The following is a 20422-nucleotide window of genomic DNA, read 5'->3' on the forward strand; positions in this document are numbered from 1 at the left end:
AACAATATAGACCCTTTTTTTCCTTAACTTCCAGTGCTATATGCTGTGGTTGACTGCTAGCAGAGGTCATTTTGTTTCTTTTTTTGTTTGTTTGCCTCCAATCAGTTTCAACTCTTACCACATCTCCTGGTTTGATTGAATTCACTTTCATTTTTGTGGACATAATTTGTACAACAGCATCATTTACTCTTGGGCCTGGTAGGCTTTCCCTTTGAGACTTTGGCTACTGCCAGTGAGGGTTAATGAAGTAGCTATTACCTAAGTGCAAAGCCCATTTCCCCCTCTGTGGCTTTGTTGAGGCTGCAGCTCCTAGTTAGCCCTGCACAGCCTTCTGCCGCCACAGAGACCAAAGACAGAGGTGGGGAGCTGGGGTAGAATATCTTAAACCCAACAGAGCACTGCCTGCCCTGAGGGACACTGCTGCCTTTAGGAGATGCGCAGAGGGGCAAAACCAGGATCTGAACCCAGTTCTCCCAATTACACCAACTCTGTGCTAATGAGTAGCATTGATTGGAAATTTGTTATATGTCAGTTATTAATCTAAGCACTTAATACATGAGAACTCATTTGCTCCTCAGAGCAACCCTAGGAAAAGCATGTCATCATCATCTCCATTGCCAGTTAAGAAACAGAGACATTAACTAACCTGCCCAGGGAAACAGAGTTAAAGGAAGGATAAAGATCCGGGCAGTCTGACTCAGAGCCGCATCTCCCTAAATAATTCCCCCTGCACCCCACCAAAAAAAGCTCTGGATACTGAGACTTCAGTTCTGCCAGCGTGTGTAGAATAAAAAGAGTAGCTAAGGGGTAGGTGTGGCTTTCATTCTGAGTACCTAGCAACCGTATTCCATTATTCCACTCTTCTGTGGCACCCACTGGATGTAACTCAGAGAGCACCAGAAGTGACCTTTCAGTTACCATCATGCAACTGAACTTCAGCTGAAAATCATTCCTCTTTGACCTGAAAAAGTTGTAATAGTTGATAGTTCATAAATCTAGCAATAGTGTATAGATAGTTGTATATTTAATAAAACCCCATCATGAAGCCCTACGATTATCAGAGGGAGCCTTTGTGAGATAATCATTTTGCCTTAATTTCTTTTGATATTAAAAATATGCAATCTGATTTGCTTAAAATAAGGTATAGCTGTCATTGATCTGGTTGCACTGTCTCTGGTGGCAGCCACATGGATTTGTGACCACTGTTTCTTGTTTGATGAGAACTCTTTGAGCAATTATTTCTCATGTCATATCATACAGTTTCTTTCCAGAGACTACTGTGGGTGCAACTAAGTCATGTTTCATTTTATTGACAAACATTATTTTATTAATGTTAGAAATATGAAGGTAAGTAGTGACATTTTACAAGCTTCAGATTTATGCGCCTGCACCCAAGGGTGAGATGCCATTGTAGAGCCACTCATTGGCTTCCCAGTTGATGCTCGTGATAAAGAATCTGTCTGCCAAGCAGAAGATGAGGGTTTGATCCCTGGGTCAGGAAGATCCCCTAGAGTAGGAAATGGCACCCCACTGCATTATTCTTGGTTGGAAAATTCCTTGGGCAGAGGAGCCTGGTGGGCTACAGTCCATGGGGCCGTAGACAGTTGGACGCAACTGAGCACACACACAGGAGCCACATTGTCAGCTCTCAGGTTAGAGTTACGTTCAGTCCAGTGAGCTGGAGGGACTTGGAAATGGTCCCTATGAAATTTTCGCCTCTTTATTTGTAACTGATTTTTCATTACTAAAAAATCGACGCCAATTTTAATCAAGAAAAACCCCAAGCTGTTTTCATAAATAAAGCCTACCCTCTGAAAATAGTTTCAGTGCTCTAGGAAATGACAAACTATACTTCCTTATAAATGCTCAGTAATGGCCTACTTATCCTCTATTATGTTGGGTTTCTAAGTGCCGTTAGTAGTTTCTTTTACATTCTTTTCATTTGGGTAAAAGTGGCCATTAAAACAAGTGTATAAAGGGTCATTTTAAAATATTTGCCATTTGAGAAATAGAGTGAACCCACTCTACATGTCCCTGAAGTATTGGACCAAGCTGTGTTGAAGGGGGAAGCTTTTGAGTACGTGAATTTCTGCTTTTCAAGCCTGATGCTCAATAAAAGCCTTTCTGTGCTCTTTTTCAGGTATGTGGCCAGTTGGATAGACAGAAGGCGGCATCAGTCAGAAAAGGCCAATTTAACAATTCTTTTTGATAAATACGTTCCTGCCTGCTTGGAAAAGCTGAGAACAAGCTTTAAAACCATCACTTCAATTCCAGAGAGCAGCCTGGTGCAGGTTTGTCTTGGGTACCTCTGTTTCACACAGTAGTCCTGATTTGGTTTGATCAAAAAAGAAGTTCTTGTTCAAAATCATGAAGTGGTTTCTGGAAGGATTAGGTTGCCCCACACCCCGCCAGCCCCCACGTCCCCCTGTGCTTTTGGCAGCCCTCTATCACATGCCTGTCATGTGCCTTGACCATTTGGGTTTGTGGTCTGTTTCTCTGAGTAGACTGTGAACTAGAGCCCTGGAGCCACCTTTTATCATTTGTATATCTCCAGAGATTTCCATAATGCAAAGCACTCAGTAGGCGCCAAATGTATCATTGCATCATTGTGTTTTTCCCAAATATATTTGCATGAAGTAAGAACAGGGTTGTAACAGCTTCATTTATTTTTCTGTTTCCTAAGCAGCTGGCCCAGAGAAGGTGCTCAGTGTGTTTTTTGAAAACCATAAATTCATGCAATTAAAGATTTTGACCAGTGAGTAAGAGAAAGCTACTGAATATCACCTGAAAAACCAACCCCTACCCAACCTGGCCTGACAGACCTCCCATTCTTTCCTCCCTTCCTTTACTCCCCCCTCCCCAGAATAGTCCTCAAGTCCGGGCCAGTCTAGATGAAGAGTTCATAGTATTTCAGGGACAGGTTTTTTTTTTTTCGGATCCTTATTGTCAGACAGCTGCTAAGAGTGAAGAGTATGTATGATACGTTGTCATGACAGCAAATGAAGATAATGCAGGGCACACAGAAATGAAGGTTGTGATCTTAATCTCAGTGTGAGGAAAAACGATCTCCCAGCCTTTACAAGTATAAAACTTCACAGAAGGTTTACAATTAGAAACCTTTATTTGTTTCTCTTTAGGAGCAAAATTGGTTTTGAAGTACTTTGTTACTGTGAAGTTACTATTACAGAATTTGTTTGACGCTAAATTAGAAAGTCACAAGCATAATAAGAGAAAGTTCAGGTTTTTGGATAATTCGCACACCAATTAAGTAAACGATAGTCTTCACCAGTAATTATCTGAGGTATAATTTATTTCTGAAAGCAGGTCTGAATTTATTCATAATGAATTAATTATGTGGTTAGCCTAATTAGACTTCCTTTGGTGTAATACTTGCAAAAAGCAAGTATCGTGTTCTTTCTCAAGTTGACTTATATATTTGTGTTTCTCTGTGGTGTGAACTTTTTCATTTAAGAGTAGTGTGAAAATAGGTCAGTAGGAATTAATATGATTTTTGCTCTCACTTCCTTTTTTTGTAGTATTCAGAAATGGCGTTTTATCCTTAACTCCTTTCTGGCTGCTATTGCATAAAGTCATCTCTTTGCTATGACTGCTTATAAGGGAAAAAAATAAAGACAAAAATGAGTGTACAAGAAACTTGCTTAGATTATTTTTTACTGTAATTGAGTTGAGGAGGGCATGGCAACCCACTCCAGTGTTCTTGCCTGGAGAATCCCCATGGACAGAGGAGCCTGGCGGGGTTTCCCTGGTGGCTCAGGTGGTAAAGAATCTGTGTGCAATGCAGAGGACCCAGGTTTGATCCCCAGGTTAGGAAGATCCCCTGGAGAAGGAAATGGCAACCCACCCCAGTATTCTTGCCTGGAGAATTCCATGGACAGAGGAGTCTGGCAGGCTACAGTCCATGGGGTCTCAAAGAGTCAAACATGACTGAGCAATTAACACATACACACACCGTGTGCTATACATTAGGACCTTGTTGTTCATCCATTCTACATATACCAGCTTGCATCTGCTGATCCTGAACTCCAGTCTATCCCTCCCACTGCGCCCCCGCTTTGGCCACCACAAGTCTGTCCCCTAAGCCCATGAATCTGTCTCCACTTCATAGATAAGTTCATGTGTGTTGTACTTTAGATTCCATGTGTAAGTGATGCCGTATATGTGCCTTTCTTTGTCTAACTTCACTTAGTACAATAATCTCTAGGTCCATCCATGTAGCTGTAAATGGTATCATTTCATTCTTTTAAAAGGCCGCTTTAAGAAATTAATGTACTATGTTTTCCAGTATATGAAACTTTCTTGCTTTGCATTTGTTAAGGTGGTTTAACTCTTTCAGAATATACACCAAGGTGTGATTATATTAATTGCTGGTGCAGAGCTTAAAATGTTTTCCAAGTACTGTGTTTGGGAGAAAATAGAAAACTCGTACGAGTTCTTAGCACGTTCAGGTCAGTGGATGGCATAATTTTGACACCTTTTAGTCTTTTTCATTTTGATTTTAACAGTTGCTTAGACCAACATGGCTTCTACTCAGGAATAGCAAAGTCTCAGGGTTTTACATGATTTTTCTTGACAACAAATTGGTGAATTTTATTTGATTAGAAGATTATTTTAAAGTAGCAAGCACAGCACAATATAAAATAATGGAAATCAAGAGAGAGATTGAGAAAATGACAGGTTGTAAAGCAACTATCCTCCAATAAAGTTTTTTTTTTTTTCCTAATGAAAATGTGACAGGTGCTCAACTAATTAAATTTTCAAAAACACTTCCAACTTATGCCAGGACCAATTTTCCATATTACCATTTTCCCTGCCTCTCAGGATTGGGAGGGCGACACACACACGTCACTCGCCTTGTTACAGCTTTCCGTGCTGTGTGCATGATATTGATAAACATCTACCACTGCCTCCGAAAGCTGGGGGAAGGGTCTCCTGAGTTTCGAGGGTCTGTGACAGCGCTAGTTCATGACAACCATTTTTGTGCGAGCTAAAAAGCGTGTTCGTTATGGGTATTATTTCACATGAGACAGGCCTTAGCCGCAGCCGTGTTCCCTTTGTTACTGACCTCATTGCCCTGGACATGGAGGGAATTTCAGACCAATGGAGCCCTTTCACACGGAGGATCTGAAGAGCAAGTTCCTGAATAGCATTTCTTCCAGAGTTAGATGTAGTCTCATGTCCAAAAAATGCCACAAGCTAAGGGCAGCCAGTCTGACTTTCTAAATTTATGACAACAGGTGGGGGAAACAGCTGCCAGAGAATGAAGGGAAAGTGAGTTATCGAAATGTCTACTGGAGGGCAGTAGTCACACATCCCTTCCACCTCGTGCCTTCGTTCCCAGTGATGTTGTAGGGCAACACGTGCTGGAGAGAAAAACGCCTTTACTTTGTTTTTAAGTGAGAAAGTGGGTTATAGAGTCCTGTGTATAGAAGGAATCACTACTTATTTAAAAAAGACAGCACAGCTGTATCCCCCTTGTTTTTTTTAATGTGTATTTCTCTTTATTATAGTGATTATTAATTGGAGAATTTATGATAATAGGGGGGTTTTTTTTTGATCGTTTGTTGTTACATAGAAGATACGTCTGGTTGAAAGTGGCCAAGGGGTTCCACTGCCAACTCAGAAACCCAAGGCAGTCATTTATGCGTCTCCCAGGATAGCACATTACAGAGCTGGGGAAAATCATAACATCTCTTAAGGGTACAGAGGATTTATTCCTAAGTCCTATGAATTTTCTTCACTGGTTATTAAAAAAAAAAATTGTTGCCCTGAAAGAATGGCTTTTTCTTTTTCTTTAGACTATTTGTACTCTTCTGGAGTGTTTATTGACTCCTGAAAATGTACCTTCTGACAGCCCAAAGGAAGTTTATGAGGCCTACTTTGTCTTTGCTTGTATCTGGGCGTTCGGAGGCACTCTGCTACAAGATCAGGTATGTGTAGAAATAGTTTACAGGAGTAGTTTTATTTGGAGAAAAATATTATTATATGTGATCCCTGTGGGTTTGGGGGTTTTGGGGTATGTAAGTATCATAAAGCTACCTACTAGCCCTATTCACTCCTAAGCTTGTGCATTGTCAGGCAAGCTCATTGAGGCTGGCGGTGCTTTCCTCGGCTGACAAGGCAGGTCCATAGTCTTCCACCAGATCTCTCTTCGGAGCCCCAAGGTTCCAGGTCAACACCAGCAGTGTCCCAGTGTGCCCGAGACAGGGTGCTGCATCTGCCCCTCACCTCTCTGTGCTCTTCCTCTTGCCCCTTTTCCTCAGTGATACATTTCTCCCAGTTGCTCTGATTAAAAACCTGGGAGACATCATTCTTCCATCTACATCCTGTGGGCATCAGCTCCTTTCAGATAGAAAGTAGCTGTCACGTATGTCCCCTTGTCTGTATCCCTACAGCCTTAATTCAGGAGTGTATCAGCTTTAGCTTGCTCTGAGCTATCACATTGTTTTGGCTCAGGCTGCTGTAACAAAATATCATGCTCTGGGTGTCTTAAACAGCAGAAATTTACTTTCCCTCAGTTCTGGAGGCTACAAGTCCAAGGTCAAGGTGCCAGCATGGTCAAGTTCTGGTGAGGACCTTCTTCGTGCCTTGCAGACAGATGCCTTTTTCTGTGTCTTCACAAGGCAGAAAGAAAGATAAAATGCTTTCTTGAGTCTCTTTGTGTAAAGGCACTAATCCCAACATGAGGGACCCACCCTCAGGCCCTCATCTCAATATAAATACCTCCCAAAGGGCCCATCTCCAAATACTACCACATTGGGGATTAACGCTGCAGCATGTGATTTTGGTGAGGAGACAGTTCAATCCATAGCACATAATAGCCTGCTCATTGGTTTCCAGATCTCTACTCCTCTTACTTCTGCCTAGTCTCACACATTCCTAGGGTGGTCCTCATGAGCTATAATCAACCCCAGGCTGCTTCCTTTCCGCTGTCCTTTCCTTTGGCCTAAAACGAGGCTATCACGCCTATACAACATTCCTAGCATGGTCTGTGACTTCTGATTTCTTTTCGGTAAACACTTAAGAACTTGCATAGGCACATGTGCGCATGCCAACACACACACACACACACACAAATTGCTTAGACTTGTCAAAGTACAAAGTAGGAGTTTTTCGCCTTTAGAAATTTACATATCTAATCCCTTCTTTGCACGTCTGTGAATAGATTTTCTCCTGTTATCTTTACAGTAATTCAAGGTATCATCACTATGCAGGTAAAGTAAAACTCAGGCAAAGTAACTTGACTGACAGCCGATGACAATATCTGGATTCCCACTCATGTATGTCTGTCTCCAAGGGCTATCTGTAGTGCCTCAGGATCTCTCAGGGCCATAAGTGCTTCTATGGGCACCCCTGAATCTTTGAATTAAAAATAGACGGCATAAGTCTTCCAGGCTTCCCTAAAATATTTCCACATATAAATATTGTTGTTGTTCAGTTAGTCATTTGACTCTTTGCTACCCCATGGACTGCAGCATGCCAGGCCTCCCTCTCCTTTACCACCTCCCAGAGTCTGCTTAAACTCAGGTCCATTGAGTCGGAGATGCCATACAACCATCTCATCAGCTGTTACCGCCTGCTTCTCCTGCCTTCAGTCTTTCCCAGCATCAGGGTCTTTTCCAATGAGTTAACATATCCCATCAGGTGGCCAAAGTATTGGAGTTTCAGCTTCAGCATCAGTCCCTCCAATGAATATTCAGAGTTGATTTCCTTTGGGATTGACTGGTTGGATCTCCTTGTAGTCCAAGGAACTCTCAAGAGTCTTCTCTAGCACCAGAGTTCAAAGGAATCCATTCTTTGGCTCCTGGTCTTCTTTATGGTCCAACTGTCACATCCATACGTGACCACTGGAAAAACTATAGCTTTGACTAAAGATGACCTTTGTAGGCAAAGTAATGTCTCTGCTTTTTAATATGCTGTCTAGGTTGTTCATAGCTTTTATTGCAAGGAGCAAATGTCTGTTATGGCTGCAGTCACCATTCACAGTGATTGTGGAGGACAAGAAAATAAAGTTTGTCACGGTTTCATTTTTTCCCCATCTGTTTGCCATGAAGTGATGGGACTGGAGGCCATGATCTTAGCTTTTTGAATGTTGAGTTTTAGCCAGCTTTTTCACTCTCCTCTTTCACCTTCATCAATAGACTCTTTAGTTCTTCTTTGCTTTCTGAAAAGAAACAGATGGATGACATCATAAGGATGTCATAAACAGACATCATAAGGATGATGTCATCCGCATATCTGAGATTATTGATATTTCTCCCAGAAATCTTGATTCCAGCTTGTGCTTCATCCAGCCCAGCATTTTGCATGATGTGCTCTGCATGTAAGTTAAATAATCAGGGTGATGATATACAGCCTTGACGTACTCTTTTCCCAATTTTGAACCAGTCTATTGTTCCATGCTTCTTGAACTGCGTACAGGTTTCTAAGGAGGTAGATATGGTGGTCAGGTATTCCCATAAGAGTGTTCCACAGTTGTTGTGATCCACACAGTCAAAGGCTTTAGCATAGTCAATGAAGCAGAAGTAGATGTTTTGCTGAAATTCCCTTGCTTTTTCTAATGATCCAACAGATGTTGGCAATTTAATTTCTGGTTCCTCTGCCTTTTTTAAATCCAGCTTGTACATCTGGGAGTTCTGGGTTCGCATACTGTTGAAGCCTAGCTGTTGTAGGGTTTTGAGCATTACTTTGCTAGCATGTGAAGTGAGTGCAATTGTATGATCGTTTGAACATTCTTTGTCATTGTCCTTCTTTGTGATTGGAATGCAGACTGACCTTTTCCAATCCTGTGGCCACTGCTGGCTTTTCCAAACGTGCTGATATATTGAGGGCAGCACTATAACAGCATCATCTTTTAGAATTTAAAATAGCTCACCTGGAATTCTATCACCTCCACTAACTTTGTTCATAGTGAAGCTTCCTAAGGCCCACTTGACTTCATGCTCCAGGATATCTGGCTCTAGGTGAGTAACCACACCACTGTGGTTATCCAGGTCTGTAAGACCTTTTTTGTACAGTTCTTCTGTGTATTCTTGCCACCTCTTCCTAATGTCTTCTGCTTCTGTTACGTCCATACTGTTTCTGTCCTTTATTGTGCCCATCTTCACATGAAATTTTGCCTTGGTGTCTCTAATTTTCTTAAAGACATCTCTGGTCTTTTCCATTCTGTTGTTTTCCTCTATTTCTTTGCACTGATCCGTGAGGAAGGCTTTCTTATCTGTCCTTGCTGTTCTTTGGAACTCTGCATTCACATGGGTACATCTTGCCTTTTTTCCGTTGCCTTTTGCTTCTCTTCTTTTCTCAGCTATTTGTCAGGTCTCCTCGGACAACCATCTTGCCTTTTTGCATTTCTTTTTCTTGGGGATGGTTTTGATCATCGCCTCCTGTTCAGTGTTATGAACCTCCATGCATAGTTCTTCAGGCACTCTTTGTAAGATCGAATCCCTTGAAAATATTTGTCACTTCCACTGTATAATCATAAGGGATTTGGTTTAGGTCATACCTGAATGGCCTAGTGGTCTGAATTTGGCAATAAGGAGTTCATGATCTGAGCCACAGTCAGCTCCCGGTCTTGTTTTTGCTGACTGTGTAGAGCGTCTCCATGTTCGGCTACAAAGAATATAATCAATCTGATTTCAGTATTGACCATCTGGTGATGTCCATGGTAGAGGCATCCCTTGTGTTGTTGGAAGAGAGTGTTTGCTGTGACCAGTGCGTTCTCTTGGCAAAACTCTGTTAGCCTTTGCCCTGCTTCATTTTGTACTCCAAGGCTAAACTTGCCTGTTTTTTTTTTTTTACAGTTAGTTCTAGAAGGTCTTGTAGATCTTCAGAGAACCGTTCAACTTCATCTTCTTCAGCATTACTGGCCGGGGCATAGACTTGGATTACTGTGATGTTGAATGGTTTGCCTTGGAAACAAACCGAGATTATTCTGTCATTTTTGAGATCACATTTTGGACCATTTTGTTGACTATGAGGGCTACTCCATTTCTTTTAAGGGATTCTTGTCCACAGTAGTAGATCCAGTGGTCATCTGAATTAAATTCACCCATTCCTGTCCATTTTATTTCACTGATTCCTAAAATGTCAATGTTCACTCTTGCCATCTGCTGTTTGGCTACTTCCAATTTACCTTGGTTCCTGGACCTAACATTCCAGGTTCCTATGCAGTATTGTTCTTTACAATATTTTACTTTCACCTCCAGTCACATCCACAACTGGGCAATGTTTCCCTTTTGCCTCTGCCTCTTCATTTCTTCTGGAGCTGTTTTTCCGCTCTTCTCCAGTAGAATGTTGAACACCTACCAGCCTGGGGAATTCATCTTTCAGTGTCCTATCTTTTTGCATTTTCTTGCTGTTCATGGGGCTCTCAAGGTAAGAATGCTGAAGTAGTTTGCCATTCTCTTCTCCAGTGGACTATGTTTGGGAATTAAAATTGGAAGGTATTACAACCAAGAGTAACCCAAATTTGTTGGTTTAGTCACAGTAGGTTCTAAAATCCATGGTTGCTATGACCTGTGGGCCAGTTCTGCGACTTGTCACTAAGTTACTGTACTTTATATCTGTAAATGAATTTGGCATTTACTTGGCCTCCTAAGTCTCATTTTGACCCTTCTCAGAACCCACATTTCTTCAGTTATCTCCAAGTGCTTTTTCTAAAGAATAATAGCCTTTCTTGCCCGAGTTAAGAGTGTTGTGTGGCTTCACATGGTTTATCTCAAAGGCAGAATTTACACATATGGATTCCTCTCCATGGAGGCCACATGCAGAGTATTCCTGTCTACCCCAAAACCTCATGACTTTGTCTTTTTTCCAGTGTTCTCCACAGAGTGTTTCCTTTTCCAGGGCTACAACCAAGTAAAATGGCATGAGAAGGATGTTGACAGCTGAGATTTTTCTGTTCCTCATCATGACGGCTCACCTTCCTCCCAACTTGACCCTCTTTTCATCTTTGCAGTTTCCAGACTTGGCAGCCTTCCAAGCCAGCTAGTCAGACCAGGAGCTGAGCATCACGTGGTCCCCTTCCTGTCCCAGACACTCTCCCCAATTAGTATTCGACATCATCATCTTTAAATTTTCAAAACTGCTTTAACTACACAGCATTCAAAAGAGAGATTATGAAGCTGGAAACATGAATGAAGCAGATCCAAGAAACAGTCTTAGGAATAGCCATTTAGTCATCAGATTTGGGTGCCTTCTATGAATATATGTCAGGAAAAGAGTTTAGGGTTTCTAATAGGCTAGCTTATTGAATCTTAAAAAAAAAAAAAAATTATCCTGTCTGTATAGTTATAGCTATTCTTCTTTTACAAAAAAGGAACTCAAACTTAGATAAGTTGGCCTCCTTGGAGACACATGGCTAGCTTATGTCTGAGGCAAGTTCAGACTGCAGCTGACTGACTCAGACCTGTGTTCTTAACCCCGGCTGTTGCAGACACCTTCCAAAATTGGTCCCCGTCATCCCTCCCTGAGCCTCCTGTAAACAGCTGCTATCATTCCCCACTTGACTTCTGAAGTAATCTCCTCACTGGTCTTTCTGCTTCTGTACTTGCCCCATCATCCATTATGCACTCAGCAGCCAGAGTGGTTTCTTTAATGTAAATTGGATTATATGATACACTCCAGAATTTACAACACTTTAATGGATTCCTATTGCTTTTAAGATACAATTTTAGAATTTCATTTACAAGGCCTTTGGCTTTGGCCCAGCCTGTCTCTCCCTACTTTTTCCTCAGCCGCGCCCTCCCCTCCAGCTGCACTGGCCAGTTTCTGGAATGCAGGTTCTTTCCTGTGATAAGATCTTTGTACTTGTTGACTTCTTCCTGGAATGTTCTGCTCCCTAATTGGTGCCTGTTCTCAGAGTTGATTCCCTGTACATCCAGTTAAAATAGATGCCCTCATTTCTCTCACTTCCAGCAAAGTTGGCTTTCAAGATACCAATGTATTTATTTCTGTGTTCATAGACTTCACCTCTGCTTCCACCATACTTCCCCTTCATTTCCCCCATAAGTTCTGTGAGGGCAGAAACCCTGTTTGTTTTCTTCCCCAGTACGGGAACAAATGCATTTTAGTGAGTGAATGAATGATCGAAGACTTGTCATCAAAATGACTCTGCTGACATAGTGGTTAGGTGAAGCAAATTTTATTGTAAGGTAGAAATCTCATGTGCATCCTTCCTACAAAGAATGGTAGCAAATAAGGAATATTTTTTTGAATGAACTTGGTTTCTGAACAACTTCGGTAGGATGATTAAAAAGAAAAAATCCTGTGATGCCAATCTGAAGATAACTAAATATGTAAGTAGTGGTCTGTAGGAATGTGAGCACCGCTTGTTGGGAAGGTTGGTGGGATCAGCTCTCCCTGCTAAGGCTGACCATGCCTCTCAGCCCTAACCGCACCCTCCTACCCTCCAGCCATCCTATCCATCTCTACTCGTGTGTCTGATCAGCCTCACACAGAAAGTGGGCCGTAGTCCATGGACATAAGGACACCAAAGTAAAAGTAACTTGAATTTCCCTGGGGCAAAATGGGAGTTGAAGTTTTAGATACATGTAAGGTTGGTGAATGTGGTGAACACACACAGTGTATTTAGAGAGCTCCAAAGCTTTGTCTGGTCATCCCGTAGGTGCAGCAGGGGCTGTTAGTTGCTAGCACACAATTGGAATTTCCCCGTCTCCATTTTCTAACCGCTAATCTAGCAGCAAAGGGCTTGTACCTGCCATCATAAAAACAAGCGCCTTCTAGCAAGGAGAACCTGTTTCCTACTCCATTGTCTTTTCTGGAAGATTCTCTCACGGGACAGGAATCTGTGGAGTTTCAGCTCAACTACTGAGTTGAAAACCAAGTCCGTTCTTTCCCTTCCCTCATGGCAGAGCTTCTCAGATTTCAAATTTCAAAGACCAACAAAATTTCATTAATGATTTGAAGGAATGAAATAGGGTTACCAACTGTTTGTTTTTCTAAATAAGGGCATTTATTTTTAAATGACCATTTATTATCACCACAGCTTTATAAAGGAAAGGATATTTTTAACACCGAAAGTTCTATGAAGGCTATAAGCTCAAATAAAGAACAGTGTCTGAGTCAATAATGTTACTAATTTTGTGAAGTATTCATTTGTTCCTACTTTCCCCATTTTGCTATCAACTGAGGGAGACATTGGTAGAAATAAACGCTAGTGTTTGCTAACCACTGTCTTAGCAGGGTGACCTGCATGATAGCTTGTTATTAAACTGAATAACGTCAGAGTCATCTAAGGTTCACCTAAACTTACCTTGCTTTTTAAGTTAATAATTACTGCCGAAAATTTGTACCTGATGGACGTACGGCAGTTATAGCTTTCAGCCTCAGTGGTATTGTCACCCATTATAACTTCCTTCTAGTTATTTATTTTTCTTTTGTCAGTTACTCAGTCCTGTTTGTAATTCTGAAGTGTTCGCTGAAAACACTGTGTGATCAGCTGCACTTGCCGTGGCTTTGTATGTGTTCAGAATTACCTGTAAGTGTGCAATAAGAATTTCTCTTGTTCTCCTTAGCTTTCTGGTTGTCAAGCTGAATTCAGTCAGTGGTGGCATAAAGAGATGAAAGCAGTGAAGTTTCCATCCCAGGGAACAATTTTTGATTATTATCTGGACCACAAAAGTAAGAAGTTTTTGCCTTGGGCTGATAAAATCCCCCAATTTACTATGGATCCAGAAATACCTTTGCAGGTAGGTGTGGGGAACACCGTGATCTTCAACCACATGATGCTGGCTTGAGCCTCGTTTGTTTTTACGCAGTCTTCCTTTTCCTGCCTGATGGATGGTTTCCTGTTGGTATGGTCAGCATATAGCATATTTCCTTGGAAAGAAGAATCTGTTATAGGAACGGCTAGGAAGATGGTTATATTTCTACAGTTTCTTTTTTTATTTCAACTTAATTCTGTGGTAACAGCTTTCTTTAGATTTTCCTAGAAATTGTGTGATTTTATAAAAATTGAAGGCATGTTTGTATTAGTTCAGTGAGGTTCAGTGAGTCTTACTTCTGACCTTACTTTACATTTCTTAAGCAGTACTTTTCACATAGAACTTCTTTGCCTTACCCCTGAAGCCATAAAATGAATGTTTCATCTTCCTGTTCAAAGATGTATATCTCAATTTCATAAGGCAACTCACAAATCTAAATGAATCTTTATTGTTTTTTTAACTGTTTCTTTTTATAAATTGTCCTACATTTTTATATATCAAGTTATCTTTTAACCATTTTCTACTTCTTCTTCAATCTGTTTTGCTTTTCATTATATTTCTTTCTCAAAATTACCTCATATTGATTGGCTTTGGAACTTATTATTTCAAGCCGTGCCCTATAAAATGCATGTAAGTGATTGCCACACTAATTAGGAGGCAGTTATTGTGAAATAAAAGAAAATTCAATGTATGAGTTTCCGGGAACTGAAGTAACAAAGTAACCACAGACGCGGTGGCTTCAACAACAGAAATGTGTTGTCTCACAGTTTTGGAGGCTAGAAGCTGAAAATAGAGGTGTTAACAGGGTTGGTTCCTTCTGAGGAATCTCCTAGATTCTGGAGGTTCACTGGCGGTCTTGGTGTCCTTGCTTTGAGGCGGCATTAGTCAGTCACATATATGATGGCATTTTCCCAAGTATATTCTGTGTATTCACACTTTCCTTTCTACCAGTCACTTTGAATTTGGGGCCCACTCTTCTTGTATCAGTGTGCTTAAGACACCCTAACAAACTGCCATAGAATGAGTGGCTTAAACGTCAGAGATGCATTTTTCTCAGGCTAAGATTTGGTTTTCCCTGCGGCCTCTGTCCTTGGCTTGCAGATGGTCTCCTCTTGCTGTGGCCCCCTATGATCCTTTCTGTGTGTACACACATTCCCTGGACACCATCCTGAAGTGTGTTCAAGTTTGCTCCTTGGACAAGAACACCAGTTGGATTGGATTAGGTAGGCCTCACTTAATCATCTCTTTAAAGACCTTATCTCCAAATACTGTCACGTTTCTGAGATACTGGGGTTAGAGCTTCAATAGTTGAATTTTGAGAGGACACAATTCATCCTATAGCCATGAGAAAACTCATTATTTTGCAAACAAGAAACTCAGAGGTAGGAAGGCCCTGAGACTGATGAGTTCTGTGACTTGGTGATAACACTACGGATTCGGATCTTCCTGCCTTAGCACTGGCCTTGTTTAAAGACTGGTATCTCCTCAATCCAAGATGACTCTAGAGGTCCCAGGAGTTAGAAGGAAGCAAGACATGGAGAAAGAAGGCTTCTGTATTTTTTACTAAGCGGGCAGAAACTTTTTCCAGAAGCCCCAGAGCAGACTGCCTTCTGCATCCATTTCTCTAGGGGCCGTGTGCTGCCCCTACCCTAGTCTCAGGCCCAGGTGATGAGGTTACCTTAATTATGAAGGTCTGCTCTGTCCGCTTTATGGATTTTAACATCTCTGTTTTAGCTCAGCCTGTCTAGACCTCAGCCACCTAACGATATTATCTAGCTGGCTGAGAGCCGGGGACTTGTAGTTAACCAAAAGAAACACACAAAAAGTGATATCACAAGGTTGATGCATCTTATCAGGGATGTATTTTATTCAACAGAGAACCTGTCAGGACCTCCTAGTCTTACTTTATACACAATTGCACCAAATATGATTTTGATTAAAAGCCTCTTAACATGTTAGAGGAAAACCATATTGAGTCAATAATAATAGCAAATACTAACATGACATTATAATATGGCAGGCCCTTTTCTAAATGCTTTATTTCCATAGATTAATCCTTTATGACACTCTTCTAATTCTCTGTTAGAAAGGACTGTTACTAGCCTTTTTATATATGGAGAAATGGAGTACTTAGACATCAGCTAATGTGTGTATGGTCCATGCTCTGAAGAGCATTCTGTGCAGTAGGTAAGATAGGACTCAGGCTCTACACAGATTTGGGTTTAAATCCAAGTACCACCACGTATGCCTCTGGCCAATTTATTAATGTTCTCTAAGCTTTAGCTCCATCATCTCTGAAATGTAAATGATAACAAAACTCTCCTCCTAGGTTTGTTATGAGTATCATATGATGTAACACATGTAAACGGCTCAGCACAGTACCTCTCACATACTCAGCTCTCAGTAGGTATTAATTATCCATATTAATGTGTGGAGAAAAGAGCCAATATTAATAGCCAATTAAATAGCAAATGTGACAACTAGCAACAAGAAAGGAAAAGAAACATGTTACAGAATTCAACGGTGATTTTAAAGTCATCTGGGACTGTTCAGTGTAGCACAAAAGAGTCTGTGTCTTTCAACAGGTCCCGAGAGGAGCACTGAATTCAGGCGAAGTTCTAGAATGAATGCTCTTTATCATGAATTTGATCTTGAATGGTCTATAAAATACTGATCTGTGGTCAGTGTACGTGAACCATGCAGGGAAGAACTTTATTCATTACAGAGTTTGTGTGTTTTTCTTACGAGCTATATAAATCCTGCAGAGTTTTTTGTAATCCCCTTTTTAATTTGCCCCCCCGCCCCCACCAACTGTAAGACCTTTTCAACTCTCTTTAATCACCGTGCAGGCTTCTCTCTCCAGTGTGTCTACATCTGCTTCCCCTTTCCCTGATTTTACACAGTGTATTAGTTTCTATTCCCTCAGTCAGCTTTTTATTTATTTGTATTCTTTTTATTGTATTTCTGTAAGCCACCTCAATTTTTTCATGAAACAATGTAGTATATGTGAGACAGCAAAAGAGACACAGATGTATAGAACAGTCTTTTGGACTCTGTGGGAGAGGGAGAGGGTGGGATGATTTGGGAGAATGACATTGAAACTTGTATAATATCATATATGAAACGAATCGCCAGTCCAGGTTCGATGCAGGATACAGGATGCTTGGGGCTGGTGCACTGGGATGACCCAGAAGGATGGTACGGGGAGGGAGGTGGGAGGGGGTTCAGGATGGGGAACACGTGTATACCCGTGGTGGATTCATGTTGAAGTATGGCAAAACCAATACAATATTGTAAAGTAATTAACCTCCAATTAAAATAAATTTATATTTTAAAAAAATCTAAATAACTAATCTTTACAACAGAAGCATTGCTATAAAAAATGTTAACAGAACAGTGTACACTAAGGATCACCGTGCTTTGGACTTGTGACTATTTCGCTTAACGTTTGTTTCTTCCCGGCTGGTCTCTCCTTGCACTAAACTCCTTTAGAGTGAATTGTGTCTAATCATGTTGCACATAAATCATTAATCTTACTGGGTGAAAGAATTGCTACCAGTTTTTGTTAATACATATCTTGGCCTTTCGCATGTTTCACCATGTCCTAAAGAGTGGTGGGCAGTTTCTTAAGCGTTCACTGTATTCCTTTATAATACCTAACCAAAGGTTAGGCAGAGTATAGATATTTCCATGATAGGAAGCCTTGGGTGCTAGGTCTTAACTGGAAAAAATAAGTCAGTTCTTTCTGCTATGGCATTTTGACAACACTACACAGTTTCTTTTCTCAAGCTATGATGTCTGAACTGACCATTCAAAATGAAACATTAAGTGGGATCTCTCCTACTGGCTGTCAACTAGAACTAAGAATGCATTTAGTCTCAATTCTAAAATTCTAAAATGACTATGTGTTGGTGCAGGTACAAAATTTTGTCTGTTTTTCCCCACCAGAGAGCTCTGGTTCACACAACAGAGACAACCCGTCTTCGATATTTTGTGGAGTTGCTGCTTGAGAAAGGACAGCCATTGATGCTGGTAGGAAACGCTGGAGTAGGAAAAACAGTCTTTGTAGGTGACATGCTGGCAGGTCTGTCTGAGGCTTATATAGTATCCCGTGTGCCTTTCAACTACTGCACAACATCGGCAGCCCTGCAGCGTAAGTGTTCCTCCTTTTATACTCCAGAAGCAAGGTCAGATACTATCAGAGCCAGGACATGCAGCCCAGAGATGATTCCTTTGTCTTAGACATTTTGCTTAGAATGAATTTTTATTTTTCACCATTCTGGCTGAATATACTTTGTTTAAATATTGTTATTTTGGCTTTTTATATCCCTCCTGGCTTTACTTGGGTTATTACTCTATAGAACAGAAAGAATTGACATCAACAGTTCCGTTGCTTTGCCTCTAAACCATTTGGTTAGCTTTAATCAATTTCGTGGAGCCCTAGCAACGAAAGAATATGCTCAAGGAAGAATGTATACTGGTTACCTCTGCAAGCAAGGGATTGATTTAGTGGGGAATTCACGCAGACTGTATTGATGAAATGACAGGCCACCAGTTGGTTGTTAAATCTTAGAACTGTGAGAATGATTTTTAGCTGTTGAATACATGCATCAGTGTAATCAAAAGAACCACATAGATTTGGGGCATTTTGAGTTTGGAAGGGCAGAGGGCAAACAGAGTAGACGTGAGAAGTAGAGAAGAACTACTATAAAGAGCTGAGAGCAGTGTCTCACTGTCCAGCAGAGCAGTGGGGTTGTGTCGTGTGAGGGCAGCAAAAGTTCCTGTTGTCCACTGCTTTATGAAACCTGTTGCCCTGAGCATGGTTTCTTTGCTGTGTGCATTGTTGCTATTTCCTTAGCCCTATCAGTAGAGATTAACAACCTGTTTTCTTATCACTTAAATCATTAACTCACCCAGGAATGATTGTGCTGTAATCTCTTTCTTAATCAAGTTTGTCTTCCTCATCTTTGTGAGTGAAACAGTTAAAAGATGACCTGGAAGGTTTTCATTCATTTCTTCAGCGAATATGTATCATTTATCTACTTTATCCCCAGACACTGTGTATAATACATGCTTTTCATTGTGGACACAGAAGAAGGGATCACTTTATCACTTGTAAATGGAAGATTAGGGCTGCAATTCAATAGTTGAACGAAGTTTAGCTTGCTGATTCTTGGAAGGGTTACAAGCATGAATAGATTTAGACATTGCCTATTAGCATGAGGAATAGAAAGAGCTAGTGTACTCTGAAGAAAGGATTTCAGACCTTTGAGATGGGATGGTGTATAGGCAAAAAGGGAACTTAGGCTAGAAGAATCAGATTAAGCAAAGACATGAAAGAGAAATTTGTGGGACACATTCATTTAATTGAATCTCTAAGTTGATCAAAGCATAGTGATCAGGTAGAAGATAGGGCAAAGGCTGGAGTTATAGGTGGAATGCCCAATTGTCTAGTTTGCTGAAGACTGGAAGGTTTCTGAGATAAGGGACTTTTAGTGCTGTCACTGGGATCATCCCAGGCAACCAGGGATGGTTGGTCACTGAGACTGTAGCTAACGTGCAAGTGGAAAAGAACATATTTCATATGGTACGGAGCTGTGAGCCATTGATGGGGAGCAAGGAGTTGACAAGATGCAGGCTCTACTTTGGGCTTTCCTGGTGGCTCAGTGGTAAAGAATCTGCCTGCAATGCAGGAGACCCAGGTTTGATCCCTGGGTTGGGAAGATCCGCTGGAGAAGGAAATGGCAACCCACTCCAATATTCTTGCCTGGAAAACTCCATGGACAGAGGAGTCTGGCAGGCTACAGTCCATGGGTTTGCAAAAGAACTGGACATGACTTAGTGACTAAACCACAACGACAACAGGCTCTATTTTAAGAAAAGTCTATGGTGGAGAGACCAGTCTCCTTGAGCAATGTATTAGCTGAATGAAATGATACCCTGGACTAGAGCTTTAGAAGGAAAGACAAAAGGAGGAGACGTGAGGTACCATTTACAGGCTGTGCTTGAACAAATCAGGGACCAGAAAGGAAAGATTGAATTCAGGCCTTGCATCTGGCTGATTGGGAGAGTGTTAATCCTGTTGGTAGGAGCACAGAAGGCTAAAAAGAAGTGATGGGTCATGAGTGGGGAAGAGGTATGTAAAATTGAGTTTGGGAACAGGCACATTTGATGTTGGCCAAACATACAGTTGTCAGTGGCTAACAGGAACTGAAGTTTAGCAACCATTTGGAAATGTAGATATGCTGCTTGGAAAAAGGGCTTGTGAATTAACTTTTTATATATTTTTTACTTCATTCATTCCTGTTTTCATTTAACAAGTTACTTACTTGCTGTAGGTGTTATGAGGCATACAGAAATGAACACGACAGAGTTCTTGTCCTCAAGCTATTTATAGTTCATTTAGAGAGTAGGCAAGTGACTAGATACTGCATCTCAGGTCCATACTGTCAAGATTTTCTGTATTTGTGATTTCCTCTCAAACATATCAACACAAAGTCAGATAGGCAAGTGAAGAGATATAACTTGAGGTATACACAGGATAATGCCTGCATATAGTATCCTCTTATACTTCTGTACCCCATGGCCCAAGAAGAGAGATGTGAGAAATTCCTGACTGTCCCTAGACTCTAGTACGAGGAAGATAAAGAAGGACTTATTGACGGGTTCTGGGTGGACTG

General features: G+C 41.1%; 1 protein-coding gene across 1 annotated transcript in view; it reads left to right on the top strand.

Moving 5' to 3' along the window:
• The window catches only part of DNAH11 (dynein axonemal heavy chain 11), a 369205-nt gene that overhangs the window by 171898 nt on the left and 176885 nt on the right, over positions 1-20422 (top strand). The window contains 4 exon segments of the mRNA XM_059885820.1: positions 2141-2291; positions 5817-5948; positions 13554-13727; positions 17691-17895. Coding sequence (XP_059741803.1) covers positions 2141-2291; positions 5817-5948; positions 13554-13727; positions 17691-17895 — 662 coding nt within the window.

The sequence above is a fragment of the Bos taurus genome, chromosome 4, assembly GCF_002263795.3.
Source record: "Bos taurus isolate L1 Dominette 01449 registration number 42190680 breed Hereford chromosome 4, ARS-UCD2.0, whole genome shotgun sequence".
Classification (NCBI taxonomy): Eukaryota; Metazoa; Chordata; class Mammalia; order Artiodactyla; family Bovidae; genus Bos; species Bos taurus.